General features: G+C 45.2%; 2 protein-coding genes across 2 annotated transcripts in view; one reads left to right on the top strand and one right to left on the bottom strand.

Annotated features, from left to right (window-relative positions):
• The window catches only part of LOC126262235 (facilitated trehalose transporter Tret1-2 homolog), a 395,495-nt gene extending 388,996 nt beyond the window's left edge, over window positions 1–6,499 (bottom strand). Inside the window, exon 1 of the mRNA XM_049958706.1 lies at window positions 6,388–6,499. Within this exon, the coding sequence (XP_049814663.1) occupies window positions 6,388–6,411 (24 nt within the window). The 5' untranslated portion in view covers window positions 6,412–6,499. The remainder of the gene's footprint in view (window positions 1–6,387) is intronic.
• LOC126262236 (mediator of RNA polymerase II transcription subunit 20) overlaps window positions 1–21,647 on the top strand; it is a 600,255-nt gene that overhangs the window by 412,688 nt on the left and 165,920 nt on the right. The window lies entirely within an intron of this gene.

Genomic DNA, 21,647 nt, shown 5'->3' with positions numbered 1-21,647 from the left:
CCAAGGTCACATAATAAAACGAAAAATACATAGAAAAACGTAAATTAATGAAATTGCGGAAAAAAATGTTGAGACAGTTAGCTTTGTAATAGATGTATCGCAGATTCCATGAAAGTATAATAAAATTTGTGGTCTAGAATTCTATAGACAGTGTTGTTCAGAGAACTGCAGTGTCATGTTGTTCTTGTTCGTCGAATCTGGTCGTCTGTCGGGAGCAGTGAAACCCCTGCATTGCGTGTGATGTACAAGGCATATGAAACTCTTAACAACACTAAAAATTAAGTTTACAACTAAAGCCTGAAATGTTTGTGTACTAGAAAGAACGAACGAGGTAAAAGTAATATAAAAGCTGTATGAATGCAGTAATATCCAGTTCACCATGGAGGTGGAAAAAGATAATGCATTGCACTTCCTCGACGTCCTTGTCCACAGTAAACGAAATGGGTGCCTTGGCCAGAGCGTCTACAGAAAACCCACCCACACAGACCTGTACCTGCACGCCACCAGCCATCATCATCCAGCACAGAAGCGCACAGTATTACTAACATTGGTGCATCGTGCAAGAGTAATATCAGACGACGATAACCCGCTCCATGAACTGAGCCCCCTACGCAAGGTTTTCGGGAATATCGGCTACAGCGCCCATCAAGTGAAAGAAGTGATTTCTGGGAAATATCAGAATGAGACCACCGACGAAGAGCAGGAGCCGGCCTCGGTGGCCGAGCGGTTCTAGGCGCTACAGTCTGGAACCGCGCGACCGCTACGGTCGCAGGTTCAAATCCTGCCTCGGGCATGGATGTGTGTGATGTCCTTAGTTTAGTTAGGTTTAAGTAGTTCTAAGTTCTAGGGGACTGACAACCCCAGAAGTTAGGTCCCATAGTGCTCAGAGTCATTTTGAAGAGCAGGAAAAGAAACTTGCTTTGCTGCGATTCTGTGGCTCTGTATCGGACAAGATAAGCCGCCTGTTGAAAAGAAACAAGATCAAATCAATCTTCAGGCCTCCAACAAAAATCCGGCAATTACTGAGACCAGTTAAAGACGCAGTAGGTCTCAGAACACTCGGAGTCTACGAAATACCTTGTGAGTGTGGCCAGAAGTACATCGGACAAACAGTGCGCACTGTGGAACAACGCAGGAAAGAACATGAGAGGTATTATCGCCTACGCTATCCAGAGAAATCTGCGTTAGCTGAGCATGCGTTAGAAAACGTTCACCACATAAAATTTCACGATACCTCTGTCGTGGCTCGCACTAACGGCTTCTGGGACAGTTTAATAAAGGAAGCTATTGAAATAAAAATAACCACAAACACCCTGAATAGAGACGGTGGCTTGCAGCTCAGCGCTGCGTGGGATCCAGCGATCGTGCTGTTGAAGAGGGCACATCGAACGTCGACTCAAAACATGCCCATATATGGCAGTGTCACGGGCACCAGTGACGTCACAGCTGGCAGCCAGCGTATATAAGGGCGAATCAACAGGCCACTGGCAGTCATTCCACTTGACAATGGCCAAGGAGTGCTTGGCCGAAAGCTCGTGTAGTTTTAAGCAATTGACGCGGTTGGAAACCCGAGAACATTTTATTCAATATAAATGCTGTAGCACAAAAAGGAAAAATTTAGTTAAGCAACTGGTAACGCATAGAGTACCTCTACACTTGCACTACGCGGCACATTGATGCACATGGCAGAAGGCACTTACCATTACACTACATATTCAGAGTATGTGATCACCTTCAAGAATCCGTTTCCTCGATGGAACGGAATATGATGTTCAATACATGAGAAGCGTAGCTCCTGACGTTGCGCTGTCCTTTTTAAAGAGCAAGGGACAGAAAAAGGGTAGATCATTTGATTTAGACGTAGGCTGTCACTTTGATTTCCCTTCTTGCTGATGCAGACGGGAGCAGGTAGAGCGCCAGGAGTAGTGCGCTGGCATTTGGCAGTGTCGGCAGGAGGCCCGCCCAGCTGATCTTGTCCGAGGTCGGCGCCCGGCACCTGGCGCGCCGCGCTCAGCTGTTCGCTGCTGCGCCGAGCGTCCCGCAAGTAGCCCGCCGCACCTTCCGAGGTATTTTTGCTTCCCGTCGCCCGACCGCAGGTCCGCCAACCCTCAGAAGCCCGCTTAGCGACGCCGGCGGCCCGAGTTGAACGGTTCCCACCAAGGTCGGCGCGAAACTTAAATTTGGCAACTGACCCGCCCACATCGTAACCCGGCGGCGGGCCGGGGGCGACTCCGCAGGGTGCCCCGCAAGTTCTGACCGGCGCAGGCTGTTTCACAACTGAAGCGTACACAAAGAGCGAACACCACTACAGTGAAACCATCTGTTTTACTTCAATAGTTGAGTTCCGTCTCGAACTACTGACCCAGTACGCAGCAGGATCCTCTCTAGTATGTTTAGTTTTCCAGTTAGTATCAGAATGGGACACTGACAGACAGCCTGGGCAATTATCAAGCTTCTGATAATGAGTTTTCTTATCTCATCGTGGTTTGAAGCACAAATATCTGTTGTTAGTCGTTACACTTTCAAAAGTATAGCGTATCTTTCGATTGGCACCGACCGAATATGAAACGCTGAAATCATGTAGGAACGCCTCTTTGTTACTTAAATGTAGAAACACTCAATGCAATTCGGAGTCTGCCAAGGAAAAGGACCTGCTGAATCAGCGTGTCATTCACAGGGAAATGTAAACAGACGTCGAAAAGAACACATGCATCGGACGACATATTTAATACTTGTTTTTGTGTTCTACATATTACTGCACCAGCAGAAATGAACACTACTACTTGATGACTGCAGTCGTGCCGTTGTGGCCGAGCGGTTCTAGGCGCTTCAGTCTAGAACCACGCGACCGCTACGGTCGCAGGTTCGAATCCTGCCTCGGGAATGGATGTGTGTGATGTCCTTAGGTTAGTTAGGTTTAAGTAGTTCTAAGTTCTAGGGGACTGATGACCTGAGATGTTAGCTCAGAGCCATTTGAACCGTTTTTTGATGACTGATAGATGTAGCACATTGATATAATCGCTGGACGGATCTTCGGGAGCAGTGGAGTTTAATTCTGGGCCAATTCAACCTGACTGATGTTTCCATAGGTTTCCTAAATCACTTGCGGCCCATGCGAGAAGATTTTTTCAAGTAAACGACGCTTGATTTTCTATCTAATACTTGCTCAGGCTCACCTAGTATCCATCTCTAATGGCCTAAATGTCGACGGCTTTAAACTGTGACTATCGTACTTTGTACTCCTCAGTGCATTTCATTTGTTGTCGTGGAGAGTTATTTGAGGCTGATATGTGGAATAAAGGATGATCCGGCCATTGGTTCAGCATGTGAAAAATGTCACGTGTTTAATGCGCGTATCACAACACGGTTTCTAAATGATACAACAAAGAAAAAGAGCGGAAAATGTGTCTGCCTGGCAGTTGTAAATAATGTTCCCGTGTAAATAAGCTGAATTACATGAAATAACGAGGCAAAATTTTTCAGTATAAATTACAAAAATTTGGAAAAGCTATCGGAGCATATCAGAACAAAATAATGCTTTCATCTGTTTAGTGTATCACACTGTTAGAAATGGACATCTGTGACAGATTTATAATTATTAGTTTTCTGTTCAAAACACATTGTTCCAGTTGCATTCTGGCCGCAACAACAGCGTAACGTATTCAAGTCAGAAATGCATCTCGAACGTCATGCAACAGGATGAGATTGCTGAACATCGAAAATAATGCATCGAAACCGCTCACCATCGAAACAACCACACATCTGCTTGTCTTTAGCCTCTGAAATAAGTTTCTGTCTACGCCGGGGGCAATTGCGAAACAGGATCACGAGGTTCTCGTTTTCTACGACAGTGAATGATCCGCGACACACGTGGTCCTCTGTGAGTCAGTGCAGTGATACGGGCCCCCTGGTCGTTGACTCTGCAGGGAGCCAGTGCCAACGTGTGTGTGTGTGTGTGTGTGTGTGTGTGTGTGTGTGTGTGTGTGTGTGTGCTCTTGGCTGGGCTTCAGCGACCAAAGAGGCGCGCGGCAGAGTTGATGGCGTTCTCAGCTGTGGATGCAGCTACACAAACAATGGAAATCGTATTTCTGTGGTGAATGAGTTCCGAGAATAATCATCCACAAATTGGATTCCTCAAAGCAGAAATAACTGCCTGTTATTATCCGCGGTTAATTTTTGTTTTCATCGTCGAGAGAAATGGTTGCCTTACGCAGAGTATGCGGAAAATTGCGGCCATCGCTTCAGACATAGTTGTTGAGGAAACGCGCTATAAATTTCACATATACCGTCCAATATCTCTGCGCGCCTGAGATTACGTAACATGTGCATCATGAACAGGTTGGGGCACTGTTTAGCGGTATTGTAAAACGTCTCCTATCGTATTGCATGAACTGTGAAGAAGTTTTCACTGTTTGACTTCCAAAACAATCAGTTTGTCACTCATATTCGTTTTTGGTAACATCGTCGCAAGTAACTATGTATAAACATCGTAGATATAAAACATAGTTGTTTGTTAGTAAACAATACTCAAGAGATAACTAGTCTACAATGTAAACTAGTTGTCATGCCCAACAGTTGCGTTCATCAACTGTACGACTCTGTATGTCTTTTAGTAAATTCTATGTTTTCCGCTAGCTTCGTTTGATTAACCCATATACAGTATTTTCTGCACCATTTATGCAAATAAATATTGAATATATTGTGAAAATTATGCTTCTGTTTCGTTATACCATCACTATATGAATTCTTCAACATATTCCTGTAGACGTTTATGTTAACCTACGCCACTACGTCGAAAAAGTGTGAAATTAAGAGTCGCACGTTCGTGCACGTTAAATAAACCACAACAACCCAAGTAAACCGAGCAGAGGGTACAAGATTGTCCTCGTATAGATTAGATGTTCAGCCAAATAGAAATTACTACTTTTGCTATTTCCTTAACAGACCTGGAAGTAAACAACGTCCTTTACATGTGATATCGAACTTTTAAATCGATAATTAGACGTCGTAGTTGATATTGTTACTTGTGTAATATTATCGATGAGAACGTGTGACAGACATTGAAGGTCGAAGTGGTAGTAAGGGCAGAATTTTCATGCTATTAGTTTGCAGAAATATCTAAGCAAATTGTATTTTATGTTCAAGCCCCATAGGCCTGATACGCGATAGAGGCAATAGCGTTATTTCACTATCTGTATCAAATAAAACAACTTTAAATTTGGGTTACAGGGTTTCCCGAAAACTACGGTGCATATCTTCCAGAGAATCTCATTTAACTTCCCTGAATATACCTCTGTACTCGCTATATCAACCTGTTATGCATCTCAGACATTTGGCTAATACTGCTTTGCTAAGCACTCCCAAACGCCGTAGAGCTATAATCAAAAGTAAGTCTCACTAGCGTCGTCTGTGCGGTTTCTTAAACAGATGTTGCGCAGATTCTCGGAATCTCCCCAAGACATCTTAATTTGCCTTCCCCCACCACCGAGTTCACGTCTTCATTTCACGTCGTACCTCTCCGTAGCAATATCGCAAAAGTTGTGACTCAGTCGAGAAGTTTATCACAATTGTTGTAATGAATGTGCCGGGTTCTTCCTTTTGTTCATGCGCACTACCTTGCATTAATTCACATTGGCAGAGAACACCAACTCGAAATATTATATTGAGGTTGAAGCTGACTTTTTGTCCATGTTTGCTTTCAAATAAATATGTTTTGTGAAAGTTTTGACCCTTGAGAAAACATAATTTTCATCTTTTTCACCCAAACATGTTTCGTTGAAGTTTCGGCATCAAAGGGTTCATCATTTTCTTAATAGCATATGCCGATGCTAATATGTATGGCAGACGGCTACGTGAGCATCAGTATGTATTGTTAAGAAAATGAAACGAACCCTCTGATGATTGTGAAAGTTTTCCGAAACATATGGGGGTGAAAAAGGAGAAATTTGTGTTTGCTCAAGGCAGGAGCCTGTTCGTAAACATATTTATAGAAATGATGTCCTCTCTGATGATCGATGTTCTGCTTGAAAACATATATGACGTACGATTAGTTCATGTTTCTTTCCACGCTCGGTAAGACCCGGATGTCATCGTTTCGAAGAGTTTCTCAAATGGTTCAAATGGCTCTAAGCGCTATGGGACTTAACATCCGAGGTCATCAGTCCCCTAGACTTAGAACTACTTAAACCTAACTAACCTAAGGACACCACAGACAGCCCTGCCCGAGGATTCGAACCTGCGACCGTAGCAGCAGCGCGGTTCCGGACTGAAGCGCTTAGAACCGCTCGGTCACAGCGGCCGGCTCGAAGAGTGAGCACGTTGGTGTTGCACACTGCAGACTCCACTACTGTAGCTCGCCGCCGCCGCGGCTTCTTCACTGCGGCTTACCTTGTACAGCTGTTCGCGCGCCATGGCGCTGGTGGGCGCACCGCCGGCAGCTGCGCTGCGTGCGCCCTCGGCGGCAGCTGCTGCTCGCTGGTCGAGGCCCGCGTTCGTCGCGCGTGGCGGCCGGCGCGGCACTGTGCTGGCCGGAGCAGCTGGCAGCGGGCGCGTGCCCGCCGTTTCTTACCTGCTGCCCTCCACACCAGCGCACACCCCCTCCACCGAGCTCGGCACTCACTATAGAACGCGCCAGCCACGCGCTGGAGAGGGGCGTGTGTGTGTCTTCCGTCTGTCCCGGCCCCTGGCTTCCAGGCTCCACTGCGCGGCAAGCTCGCCAGGCTGCCGCCGGACGTCCGCCGGCATTTAAACTTCCCCAGCCCTGGGGGCGAGTCCGTCTCGTGGAGGTGTGCCAACTTGTGCCGTGGAACGCCAGCGACCGAGGCTGCGGCTGGCATCTGTTTACATGCCGATCAGCTCTCCTCTGACGATGCCGCAGTCGGGGCGGGAAGGACGCAGGATGTCCATATGTTCCCTTCTCCGTTTCCTGTGAAGAGCAACGTTATTGGATAGTTCCGTATAGTCCAATGATGCTCTGCATAAAACATTATACATAATGCTAAAGGGAAGTCTTAGGAGAGATCCCTTTATTAAATTAGGAACAAATAATGTATCTAGGAAAAATATTACACGGTATTTGGGTGTTATGATCGATGAAAGGCTTTCTTTTAGAGAACACATACGGATGACTTCCGATAAGGCAGAAGAATTATTACAGAAACTGGCTAGAATCAATATAACAATTTCGAATACCATACCAGAGACAGCAAAGGACTTGGAAGATCAGTTGAACGGAATGGATAGTGTCTTGAAAGTAGGATATAAGATGAACATCAACAAAAGCAAAACGAGGATAATGGTATGTAGTCGAATTAAGTCGGGTGATGCTGAGGGAATTAGATTAGGAAATGAGACACTTAAAGTAGTAAAGGAGTTTTGCTATTTGGGGAGTAAAATAACTGATGATGGTCGAAGTAGAGAGGATATAAAATGTAGACTGGCAATGGCAAGGAAAGCGTTTCTGAAGAAGAGAAATTTGTTAACATCGAGTAAAGATTTATGTGTCAGGAAGACATTTTTGAAACTATTTGTGTGGAGTGTAGCCATGTATGGAAGTGAAACATGGACGATAAATAGTTTGGACAAGAAGAGAATAGAAGCTTTTGAAATGTGGTGCTACAGAAGAATGCTGAAGATTAGATGGCTAGATTACATAACTAATGAGGAGGTATTGAATAGGATTGGGGAGAAGAGGAGTTTATGGCACAACTTGACTAGAGGAAGGGATCGGTTGGTAGGACATGTTCTGAGGCATCGAGGGATCACCAATTTAGTATTGGAGGGCAGCGTGGAGGGTAAAAATCGTAGAGGGTGACCAAGAGATGAATACACTAAGCAGATTCAAAAGGATGTAGGTTGCAGTAGGTACCGGGAGATGAAGAAGCTTGCACAGGATAGAGTAGCATGGAGAGTCTCAGTACTGAAGACCACAACAACAACAACATATGTTATGTTATGTTATGTTGTGTTATGTTAACCAGCGACCTAGAAACGACGAAGAGGCTCAGTCCCCTCCGCAGCCACAGTGGTCCACACCCCCACGACGACTACCGGAGTCCACTTCACCCCTCCGCCGCCCCACACCGAACCCAGGGTTATTGTGCGGTTCGACCCCGGGTGGACCCCCCAGGGCACGTATCACACTAGACGAGTGTAACCCCTTGTGTTTGCGTGGTAGAGTAATGGCTATTTACGCGTACGTGGAGAACTTGTTTGCGCAGAAATCGCCGACATCGTGTAGCTGAGGCGGAATAAGGGAAACCAGCTCGCCTTTGCCGAGGCAGATGGAAAACCGCCTAAAAACCATCCACAGACTGGCCGGCTCACCGGACCTCGACACAAATCCGCCGGGTGGATTCGTGCCGGGGACCGGAGCTCCATCCCCCCCGGAAAGCCGTGCGTTTGACCGCGCGGCCAACCGGGCGGGCTTCGAATACTATTAAGATACATGAGAGTCTACCAATGTGTGATTTTTGAATCCATCATATGTTTTGCAGCCAGCACATGGGTTCATAAACTGAGCGTTGCGATAAACAAGACTATTGTTCGCCGAAGGCAGAGAGGAGTACTGCTTAGTTGGTCAGGCGCCTTCAAAACTACATCACTGGATGCCCTGTCTGTGGTGTTGAGTGTTTTTCCAATCGACATACCGGTAAATATTAAATACCGTACCGCAGCATACTGGTTGAAGAAGGACAGTAGAGATCGCGTGAGAGTTATAACAGGAGAAGACATTCAAGACAAATTACATTTTTAAAAAAATGGCGCCTAGATACTTGGCTGAGAGACTGTGATACGAGTGATAAGGGCCGTAGGGTCCACGACTTTTTCCCGAACATCAGGGAGAGACTACAAATGAAATACATAGATCCGAGTCGAGGAATGATATACTTTTTGACCGGTCATGGGCCTTACCCAGCACACCTTCACCGTATGAATTTCAGGGAAAGTGATACATGCGTATGTGGGGACATTGGGACCCCAGAACACACGATTATTTCTTGTGTGTTACACTCACATATACGACAATCAGATTTGAGACAGTTTAATATTTACAGCTCCATTAGGGACCCAGATAAATGGGCAGAATTAAATAACACAGCAGACAAAATCTCTAGACAATTAGAAGTAGAGTTCAGTAGAGGGAGATTATGGAGACACAGACAGAGAGGACGGAGATCTTCAACTAATGATAGCAGCACTGAGGAACTTGATGATCATATTACTGACAATGATACAGACACAGAATTGGATAATGTAACTGATTCACACTTATAACATTTTGTTGTAGAACTTGGTATAAAGTTACGTAACAAACTGTAAATTAAATGTGACAATGTGTAGTAGTATAAAATGCTAAATATGAATCTGTAGAGTAGGTTTAGATATAGAATAGGGTAGAAAATTGCTGGTGAGTGAGCCACAGCTCGATGATATCATTCAGAGCCCTGCTCCTCGCACCAGCATCAGAACTTTAAAAAAAAAAGATGTATTATTGTAACAAGGTCGCATTAATCACTATAGATGTTGGATATGGATACACAATATGAGAATTAGTATTTAGTATGAGGAGAATTAGTATTTAGTATGAGGCCAAGAGTGGTAAGGCTCCAGGAATGTTCCGAGGTTTTCCTCTCATGGCCTTGTTGGTGAAGGGATACTTAGTAAATATCATTCTTTCTTTTGTATTTTTTTTGTATAACATATATTCTTCAGATTATAGCAACTAAAAATTCTTTTTGTATTATTATTATTTGAAATTACAAGTGTGTATGTATATTCTTTTTCTTTGCTAGTTATCAAATACTGCTCAGTAGTTGACCAAAACTGCCTGACACTGTATTTGGTCCGCCTCCACGGGGTGGGACTCGGGCAACGGCACATCAGTAACTCAAGTTGATATATGCTTTAGATCAGTATGTGTAGCTTTGATGGGTCTATGTTCATCACTATGTGGATTTTCACTTGTTCTTGATCTTGAGTTACTGATGTGACGGCTAAGAGACCAATTGCAGTATTACAGCTCGCTTTTTCATACAGGTAGCGGGCCTATTTGGGAAGCAGCAAGTGAAAAAAAAAAAACATTCCAATGATGGGGTCGGAGGCACCTTCTCACGTCACAAAGTGCCGGGTGGTTATAATTAAACTTTCCCTATTTATCACGTTATAACACAGAAACTAAATTCTGTACGAGGACCAAACTTGGTAGCATCAATGTCAAGGACATGGGGAAGAGAAATAGTGCAGGATCAATTCAAATGAAACACTTTTAATGCACATCATTCCATTAAATGCCGGTACCATTACTGCTACAAAATTGGCTCAAAATGGCACCCATCAGTGTCCAGAAGAGTCCGAAAGCGCAGGCTTGCATTCTGCACAGCACAACGAAGCACGTTCGTAGATAAGCTGGCTACCTGTCTTGATATGCTGCGCTTCAGATCAGCACATGTGTGAATGTTCGCCTGGTAAACCCTGTCCTTCAGGTAGCCCCACAATCAGAAATCACAGGGAGTGAGATCAGGTGATCGTGTCGGCCAAATGTGTTTCGGAGAAGCAGGTGAACTTCACGAGTGATGTGCGGTGGGCCCCCATCTTGCATGAAAACTGTTGAGGTCAGTGCGTCTCTCACATGTAGGGCGGGTATGACATGCTGGCGAAGCACATCGCAGTAACGCTGGCCAGTGACACTGCACGTCTTTGGTCCATGAGCACCATCCTGTTAAAAAATGGGCCAATGATGAACGTAGGCGTGAAGCCACACCATACGGTGATACGTTCACCATACAGAGAAACTTTACGCACAGTGACTGGAGGAGAAGATACTCACACCCGTCAGAGAAAAATGAGCTTCGTCTGTCCATAGGATGGTCCAGAGCCAGCCGTCGTCAACTCCAATCCTTGCGAGAAGTGGAGAGCGTAGTCAACACGTCGTCGTGCATCCTCTGGTGCAAGCTGCTGTACGATATGGATCTTGTACGGGTACTATTTGACAGTTCGAAGCACCTTCGAACAGTGAATTACGGGATGTTCAACAGTCGTGACAGCACGCTCACTGCCTGACGATCGGGGATTGCGCCCAGCGTTGTCTGCCATAGCAACAGCGATTTCATCAACCACCTGTGGTGCAACCGGTCGTCGGCCCCTTCCCGGAGCAACGCCCAGTTCTCCAGTTGATTCGAACTTCATCATGGCCAGAACATCAGGTGCAGAAAGAGGACCCGTCGGTAATCCTTTCAGACGGCGATATTCTGGAAATGTAGCTTGATAACAGAGCTTTACCAATAATGTGCTTTTGTCCAAGCATCAGGTTAACACGTCAACAAGCGCTCTGCGACTGGTCAGGTGTGTTTGACTATGAATCACGAAGACTGATCACGGCACGTGGTGGCCATAGTTGGAACTGGACGGTAGCGCTGTGACGCATGGAAATCACGCAACCCATACTGTGGACATTAGTGCTACTAAATTTGGTACTCATACAGTAATTAGAATCCGTGTTATAACGTGTTAAAAGAGAAAGTATAATTAATACCACCCAGTATACAAATGCAGGAAATTATACGTAAGGCTTAGAACCATGATACCTGGTGGTTATAATTATAGAGTAGCTCCTTAAGAAGGTCCAGTGTGGGCTGTAATTATAGTATGGCAGCGAAACTTGGTGGACATGTTAATGCGTTAATTGAAAGCAAACATGAACAAAAAGTCAGCTTTAACCTCAGTATAGTATTTCCAGTTTTGCTCCCCAGCTACAGATCTGGCTCTGTACAACTTCTCGTCGACGTATCTGGTGCTCATACTGAACAGACTTTTAAATGGCAGTTAGTAGTAACACCAGCATTATGTCTTTGTCACTTGTGTGACCTTTTCTGCTCACGTCCCGTCCCTAGGCCATTACATGCGGAAATATTATTACGTCTTTCTTGCATTCACAGCGCCAGATTTGCACCTGGTAGTCGAAATTGAAACTAATTTTTTTCCAGCGTAAATAGGTTCCGCATTAACGGATTAGAATATCTACCTAGTTACGCTGCCATACGATAATTATAGCCCACACTGGACTTCTGAGAATAGCTGCACATTAATTATAACCTCTCGGTATTTCGAAACGGCTGAATAAAAGGAAATATTAAAAAGAGGAATTCAGTAATGAGATGCGTGTAAGTATTCTCTCTGTAAGTCTAAGAGTTCGTGTATAAAACTACACATCTTTTAAACAATGATTATGCGGAAATGAGCATGATCATAGTACTAGTTCCGACATTCAAACTGCTTGCCTACAAATTTAGCAAGAATAATCATAAAAGAATTTTGTACACTTTAAAAATAAAGGAAGGCTGGTTTGAACAGCTCAGGCATTGTCGTTTGGTTGAGGCTGTAGTTGTCTTCCTCATACCTTAGAAGCAAATTAGCCAGCCTGTGCCAGGGTGGTTTCTACAACGTAATGTAGACGCCTGTCTACGATGCAACTTCGAATTTTTCAAATCATTTCCACTAGTGAGGGTGGCGATAGTGTCAAAGCAAATCATAGCACCGACAGAGGATCGACCTCCGGACCTTTGGATTTATAGTTTGGCTCTTGCCTAGCCAACCACCAAGCGATACATCATGTTGTTAAGCACTTACCGAACGGAGACGAGTCGGGTAAAAAAAAAGTCGAAATCCTCTACTCAAACATGAACACGTGTAAGCACACGCGAGAGTGCAGAAGCATTCAGGGGCATGCTGTTAAAATCCTGATTCGGTCATCTTTTTCCTGGTTCTTTGTAGCTTTCTTAAATCGCTTCACGTGAAAACCGGAACGGTTGATTTGTGAAGACCACAGCCGATTTCTTGATCCATTCTTTTCCACTCCGAGCTCTTGCCCGCTGCCTCTAGTGTTTTTTGTTGCCAGTGGGACGTTAAAAGCTTAATCTCTCTCTTTCTTATCTCGTCGTTTTATTTTAGACCGATATATTGTCACGCACCGAGGACAGTTTGACAAGATTTCCAGACAGCTACATGCAGTGCGGCAAACACGAGGGGTTTGTACTGTGTAAAACCCCTTATGCTCTCACATCCTCCTCAAAATTCTTGTAACAAATTGGCGAGGTATGTTCACTTGGAGAGAACCTATAGAATACAGTACACATTATTATAGGAGTGGGACAGTCTTTCGTCAAATTTGTAGTCCACTTCGTGCTAAATAGAGAAACAGGGTACATACCGTAAACTCAAGCGTTGTCTTCGTCTCTCTCTCCCCCCCTCCCTCCCTCCCTCTCTCTCTCTCTCTCTCTCTCTCTCTCTCTCTCTCTCTGTGTGTGTGTGTGTGTGTGTGTGTGTGTGTGTTTCGGTAGAGGAACGTGGCGCAAGTTCAGAGGGGTTGGAGCGACCTTGTCCGCAGGGGCAGTCCAGGTGCAATAAGCGCAACCCTCGGCGCAAAGCCGGCTGTGCGGAGGGTAAAGGCGTCAAACAGCTATTCAGCACGCCACGCTACCCCAAGCCGGGGCTGCCCTGCGCAGAGAGGCTCACTGGTCGCAATGCGCGACGCCCTACCCCAAGCTGTGATTGCAGGCCGCAGACCTCCAACCATCGTCGTGTAGGCCTTCTCACTTTCTGATACAGAATACTGTGGACTCTGACGGGACGAAATTACCCCGGCCCACCTCCGAAGGAGCAAGGAAGGTCAGGGGTTTAACGTTCCGTCGAGTACGGGCTTACTAAAGACGAAGCCCATACTCGGATGGAGCACCGTTTGGGAAGGAAATCGGAACTGCCCTTTAAAAATTGACTACCCCGTATTGGCCTTACCCTTAGCCAGTGGTTGTCTGGGGGTTCTACAACCTAATGTGGACCCCTAGCTACGACGCAACTTCGAATTTCTCAACGCCTGGAATTACCGTGTATAATGTTTTCGCTCCTGATTCATCGGTACTAATTTTTATCACACAACGTACCTCATTGTGGCCTTAGAAACGCATAATGAATTGAGCAGTTTTATTCATTACTGTCCCCAGACAGTACATGCTGAAAAAAAAAGAAAAAAAAACATATTGTTACTTGGAAGGTTGAGCGATTTAAGGAAACCATGGAAAACATAAATCTGAAGAGCTGGACGGGATTTGAACTGCATTCCTCCCGCATACGAGTCCATCGTCTTAACGCTGCATCACCTGGATCGAGAACCACGTCAAAATACGACAATGGCGTAATATTCGTTGTTTCATATTCCAGCATGAGGACTCTCCAGTACGTAGCGCCTATAGCGTTCATATTACTGTAAGCCACAATTTGACACTGTGTGTTTCATATCTTGGGAAGAATATGACAGTATTCCTAAGAGGAAACTTCTGTTTTTATTTTTAAAAAATGGTTCAAATGACTAAGCACTATGGGACAACATCTGAGGTCATGAGTCTCCTAGACTTAGAACTACTTAAACCTAACTAACCTAAGGACACCACACATATCCATGCCCGAGGCAGGATTCGAACCTGCGACCGCAGCAGCTGCGTGGTCCGGACTGAAGGGCCTAGAACCGCTCGGCCACAACGGCCGGCTGTTTTTATTTCAGCTGAGGACGACACTAGTGGGTTGAAGCTTTAAGAATACTGTGTATTGTCTTACTTCAGTCAAATGGCTTAAGTTGCAATAGGTAGCGTGTTACACAGTGTTTAGTCTTTTAGTACACCGATCAATCAGCCACAACTTGATGCTGTACTGTTATAAAAACTTAAAAGTCCGCCCATGGCAGCGAAATTTTGTCAGCAAGCGCAAATAACTTGGAAGATGAGTAAAACGGAATGGATAGCGCCTTGAAAATGGGTTATACTTTGATCATCAACATGAGTAAAACAAATGTAATTGGTGGAATTTAAATTAAACTAGCTGACAAACTTAGCGTTACCTGCGTATTCATTTTGCCACTTTTATATTATAAATGAAAACGAAAAATGAACTGTGTTTGTAGCGTAACAACGAAAGAGTTCCTTTCCATATATTCGTGGAAACAACACGTTTGAAATTATGCATAACGTACAAATGTGTAAGTACAGGATTCCGGACAGTTTCTGTAAGCTGGACGCAGCTGCATCGCGTGTTTACAACGCGATTTTCTAAACGTGTCTATGGAATCGCCTCTTCATAGCTCTGTAGGCGGCTGTTTACGCCTGCAGTCGTTTGCGCTTCGCAGTTAAAAGCTATCGAAGCGCTGCCGTATGCCAGGGATTTGCTTAAATTGACTCGACTGTAGGAGTGTCTCGGCAGTAAAGAATAAAAGTGTTAAAACTTTATGCATGATGCTGCACTTTTCACTCATCTCAGTGTTTATAACGTATCTTTTGAACTATATGGCGTACAAAGATATATTTGTGTAGGTGCATTCAGCGACATATGTGGATACTGCCCGCGAAATATGCTGCTAAAAGAGTTAGTAGCGAAGAAATAATAATGAATTTAAACAACATTCATGATGCGGAAGTTTTCAAGCACATCAGTGTTTATTATACACTCCTGGAAATGGAAAAAAGAACACATTGACACCGGTGTGTCAGACCCACCATACTTGCTCCGGACACTGCGAGAGGGCTGTACAAGCAATGATCACACGCACGGCACAGCGGACACACCAGGGACCGCGGTGTTGGCCGTCGAATGGCGCTAGCTGCGCAGCATTTGTGCACCGCCGCCGTCAGTGTCAGCCAGTTTGCCGTGGCATACGGAGCTCCATCGCAGTCTTTAACACTGGTAGCATGCCGCGACAGCGTGGACGTGAACCGTATGTGCAGTTGACGGACTTTGAGCGAGGGCGTATAGTGGGCATGCGGGAGGCCGGGTGGACGTACCGCCGAATTGCTCAACACGTGGGGCGTGAGGTCTCCACAGTACATCGATGTTGTCGCCAGTGGTCGGCGGAAGGTGCACGTGCCCGTCGACCTGGGACCGGACCGCAGCGACGCACGGATGCACGCCAAGACCGTAGGATCCTACGCAGTGCCGTAGGGGACTGCACCGCCACTTCCCAGCAAATTAGGGACACTGTTGCTCCTGGGGTATCGGCGAGGACCATTCGCAACCGTCTCCATGAAGCTGGGCTACGGTCCCGCACACCGTTAGGCCGTCTTCCGCTCACGCCCCAACATCGTGCAGCCCGCCTCCAGTGGTGTCGCGACAGGCGTGAATGGAGGGACGAATGGAGACGTGTCGTCTTCAGCGATGAGAGTCGCTTCTGCCTTGGTGCCAATGATGGTCGTATGCGTGTTTGGCGCCGTGCAGGTGAGCGCCACAATCAGGACTGCATACGACCGAGGCACACAGGGCCAACACCCGGCATCATGGTGTGGGGAGCGATCTCCTACACTGGCCGTACACCACTGGTGATCGTCGAGGGGACACTGAATAGTGCACGGTACATCCAAACCGTCATCGAACCCATCGTTCTACCATTCCTAGACCGGCAAGGGAACTTGCTGTTCCAACAGGACAATGCACGTCCGCATGTATCCCGTGCCACCCAACGTGCTCTAGAAGGTGTAAGTCAACTACCCTGGCCAGCAAGATCTCCGGATCTGTCCCCCATTGAGCATGTTTGGGACTGGATGAAGCGTTGTCTCACGCGGTCTGTACGTCCAGCACGAACGCTGGTCCAACTGAGGCGCCAGGTGGAAATGGCATGGCAAGCCGTTCCACAGGACTACATCCAGCATCTCTACGATCGTCTCCATGGGAGAATAGCAGCCTGCATTGCTGCGAAAGGTGGATATACACTGTACTAGTGCCGACATTGTGCATGCTCTGTTGCCTGTGTCTATGTGCCTGTGGTTCTGTCAGTGTGATCATGTGATGTATCTGACCCCAGGAATGTGTCAATAAAGTTTCCCCTTCCCGGGACAATGAATTCACGGTGTTCTTATTTCAATTTCCAGGAGTGTATATCATCTCCTGAGCTTTTTGTTATACAGTGATATAATTTTGGGGGTGCATTCAGCGGCATATGTGAATACAACCAGCAAAATGTGTTGCAAATAGCGTTAGTAGCAATGAAATAATAAATTTAAACGTAATGCACAGTGCCACCGTTTTTTCACGCACCTCATTGTTTATGATTTTGCCTTAGGTGATACTGAGGAAATAAGAGTAGGTTATGAGACAATGGAACAATTTAAAAATGCAGACTAGGAACAGCAAGGAAAACAAAAAAAAGAGCAATACGTTAACTTATAAATTTAAGACAGCTAATATTTGCGTTTAGTATAGCCTAATGTGAAAGAGAATCGTGGACGGTAAAAAGTAAATACAAGGGTAGAATAGAAATTTTTAAAATGTGGTGCAGATGAATGCTGAAGATTGTATGGGCACATTAGATAACTAATGAAGAGCTTCTGGAATAAATTCCCTCTATGCTGCGGAGAGTGTGCTAACTAATGAAGAGCTTCTGGAATAAATTCCCTCTATGCTGCGGAGAGTGTGCTCGTTTTAAACTTTCTGGCAGATTTAAACTATCTGCCGGGCTAGGACCTTTGCCTTTCGCGCACAAGTGGTTTACCGATTGACGTATTATCCAAGCACCGCTCACGAGCCGCCTTCACAGCTTTACTTCCGTCAGTACCTCATCTCATCTCCTACCTTCCAAACTTCACCCACGTTTTCCCGCATACCATGCAGGAAGAAATACAAAAGTCCCAAGTTCGAGTCTGGGTCTGGCATGAATTTTGAATCTGCCTGGAAGTTTCTAATGAAGAGTTACGTAACCGAATCTAGGACAAAACTAATTTATGGTACAAGCTGACAAAAGGAATTGGTTGATGGGACAATCCTTAGGAATCAAGATATAGTCAGTTTCATAATGATTGGAAATGTGTTTCTCTGGTTTGATAAGGAAGGCATGACGAGGGCTGGGGGAAGACGAAGGCGTCACTATAATTCGTGGCTTCAAGTAAGTAAGTATACAGAGACGGAGAGATTTGCACAAGACAGACTAGGACGAAGAACTACGTCAAACTGACCTTCGGATTGAAATCCACAAAAAACAACCCTGTTCTACATCCGTTACAGTGAGCTTCCTATTGGGGTCAAAGTTTGAGATCTGATAACACGCTTTTAGTGCCCTTACCACCTCCTTGCACCCCCTATCCCCCTCCCCTTTCTCTCTCCCTCCCTCCTTCCCTTTCTCTCCCTTCCTCCCCTCCCCCCCTCTCTCTCTCTCTCTCTGTGTGTGTGTGTGTGTGTGTGTGTGTGTGTGTGTGTAACAGATGTAAATCCACGTTGTGGAGATTTAAACCTTCGAAACGCGTTGTCGATATAAATTACTGGCAACTGTAAACTTGTTGTTTCATTCGATACATCTAACTAGTTATTTTTCTACGAATCTATGACTTACTACAGTTTGAAAGCAGACTACTTTACAAATATTGTTCGAGGCTGTATAATTTGCATTACACTATCTGTAGAAGGCGCAACTAGTTTGTGACACAACGTTCTTCATTCAGAGAAGAAAGGTAAGGCCGACTCGGCCAAGTCATTTAGTCCCATAAACAATTCAGTGGCGTCATCTCATGAAATTTCATGCTGGCCCAATGAACTCACCCTGGTACGTAATATTCCGAGGAGTGTTGCATTGCGGGCATATTTTCTTAAGATTAACATACTGTATTGTCAGGAAGGGCGACAATTTCAAGTTTCGTGTAGGACAGTGATCCGTCACTAAGGAATGTGTCGTCCAAAGGAACTGAAAGTTTCACGTTATTTCATAGTGTACTCCATAGGCATATACGCAGAAAAATTTATCTTCAGTCTAAAAAAAAAAATTACGCGGTTGCTTCATTTTCACGCGATTATTTAGATTCTGATTAAAATTGACCTAATCTCAACTACTTCTGACATTGAAAACAATCTAGCGATTGGCCGAGCGGTTCTAGGCGCTACAGTCTGGAACCGCGCGACCGCTATGGTCGCAGGTTCGAATCCTGCATCGGGCATGGATGTGTGTGATGTCCTTAGGTTAGTTAGGTTTAAGTAGTTATAAGTCTAGGGGATTGATGACCTCAGATGTAAAGTCCCATAGTGCTCAGAGCCATTTGAATCTAGCGATTGTCATCGTAGTATCTGAAATACAACTTTAGAAAAAATAAATAAATGAATACAACGCACGACGAAGTAATTATCCGAATGGGACGGAAATCAGTAGAAGTGACTGAAATGTGCAGAGAAAGAAATGATTAGAATTTCAAAAAAACTGGGTGATTTATGCAATAGAAAGATCTTCAGAAATTGAGCAAGTCAATAATCCGGTGGTCTACCTCAGGCCCTTATGGAAGCAGTTATTCGTCTTGGCATTGATTGATGAAGTTGTTGGATGTCCTCTTGAGGGACGTCGTCTTCAATTCTGCCCAACTGGCACATTAGATCTTCAAAATCCCGATTTGGTTGGAGGACAGATAATGCTCCAAACATTCTCAACTGGAGAGAGATCTGGCGACCTTTCTGGCCAAGGTAAAGTATGGCAAGCATGAAGACAGACAGTAGAAGCTCTCGCCGTATTCAGCGGGCTTTGTCTTGCTGAAATATAAGCCCTGGATGGCTTCACATGAAGGGCAACAAAACGGGTCATAGAATATAGTAGACGTACCAATGTGCCGTAAGGGTGCCGCAGACGACAACCAAAGAGGTCCTGCTATGAAATGAACCAGCACCCCCGACCATCACTCCTGGTTGCCGGGCGGTATGGCGGGCGACAGACAGTCTGGTTTGTATTCCACCGCGTCTTCAGACCTGATTTCGCTGGTCACCGGGGCCGAATCCGAAGCGAGATTCATCACTGAAGACGATTCTTCTCCAGCCAACGAGATTCCAGGCCGAGTGTGCCCGACACACTGCAAGCCGGCTTGTTGGTGTACAGAGATCAAAAGGCTGTCGGCGCAAGGGGCACCGTGCGCTCAACCCACTTTTTGTGAGTCTCCTATTAATGATCCTAGTGGTCACGGGAGCACCAGTTGTACATCGGATCGATGATAATGATGAATTCGGGGCTATGAGTGCCTCTCTGACGATTGCTCGGTCATCGTGTTCTGTCGTCTCTGTAGATTGACCGCTTCCTGATTGACGCTGTGTCCGGCCGTGGTTCACACTTTCCTTCCAGCACCGTCGTACAGAGGAAGCGCTCCTATTCAGATGTCGAGAGATTCACCAATCACTCCAACCGGCGTCTTTCAGCCCAACTACATGTCCTCTCTCAAATGCGAACATCTGCGTATGTTGATCATGCGCCTGTCTGAGAGGCATAGTTGCTGTCCAACTGAGATCATGGAACGGCATTCGCAAAGAGTTTATGCTTTGTGATGTCCCCTCTCTACTATCCTCGTCAGGTGCGCTGTGAAACTGCGCTGCATCGTTACGCATTCATCCATCGGCCGTCCGAGTTTACAATTTTGCATTTTCCGTTGATGCGTGTATGAAACTCAGTTTGTGATCCATATGCATAACTCCCTCGTGGTGAGTCGTTCTTTTCTTTTTCTTTTTTGCCTTAGAGTGTATATTTACGACCAGTGGAAACTTTTACTCATATTTACAGCTGTCACTTAGGACATTATGAACAAGTTAATATGCCTTTTATTCTTATTCGTTGTAAGTTTATTATTCTTGTCTCGTCCTCTGTTCTCGAGCAACTATAAAGCATCATTTTCTGTGCACTACTACAGTCAGTTACAGATTAGTGAGAAGGCGTCAATTAATCAAAGCAGTCAAGTAGCTGCAGTATTTCTTGACTTACTGAAAGCATTTGACTCAGTAGCATAACGCTTATTTTTTTTTTTAAAAAAAAAGAATAAGCGTTGATATGCTACTGAGTCAAATGCTTTCCTAAAGTCAAGAAATACTGTAGCTACCTGACTGCCTTGATTCATGGTGTTTTTTTTAGGATCATCTGGGGTATCAAACGGAATTTGTGACTAGATTGAGCCTTTCTGTGCAGGGAGGAGACGGCATACTATCTTCGATGGAGTCATAGACATATGTAGAAGTAGAATGAAATTTTCACTCTGCGGCGGAATGTGTGCACTGATATGAAACATCCTGGCAGATTAAAACTATGTGGCAGACCGCGAATCGAACTCAGGAGCTTTGCTTTTCGCAGGTTGTGAGCCGTGCTTTGGTACCTTAGTCGGTAGAGCACTTGCCCACGAAAGTCAAAGGTCTTAAGTTCGAGTCTCGGTCTGGCTGACAGGAAGTTTTATGTGGAAGTAGCTTTAAGCGTGTCCAAGGGAAGTGTGTTGGTGTCCTTTCCGTTAATGCTGTTTATTAATGACCTGACAGACAATATTAATAGTAACCACGTAGTTTCTGCAGATAATGAGTTATCGATAATGAAGTGTGGTTTAAAACAGAAAAAGAACTTATACAGATATTCAGTGCAATATCTTGATAATATTTCAAAGTGAAGCAAAGACTGGTAAGTTGCTTCTTTAAATATTCAGAAATGTAAAATTGAGCACAAAACCGAAGAAAGCAGTAAAGGATGAGGAACAGAAAACATATTCAATTAAATGAAAGAAAACTGAACATTTATCAGTATTAACGTGACGTTTGTGTGTGTGTGTGTGTGTGTGTGTGTGTGTGTGTGTGTGTGTGTGTGTGAGAGAGAGAGAGAGAGAGAGAGAGAGAGTGCGAGTGCG

This window comes from Schistocerca nitens, chromosome 6 (assembly GCF_023898315.1).
Source record: "Schistocerca nitens isolate TAMUIC-IGC-003100 chromosome 6, iqSchNite1.1, whole genome shotgun sequence".
Lineage (NCBI taxonomy): Eukaryota > Metazoa > Arthropoda > Insecta > Orthoptera > Acrididae > Schistocerca > Schistocerca nitens.
Note: the sequence above shows the minus strand (reverse complement) of the source record. Positions and strands in the feature narration are given on the sequence as shown.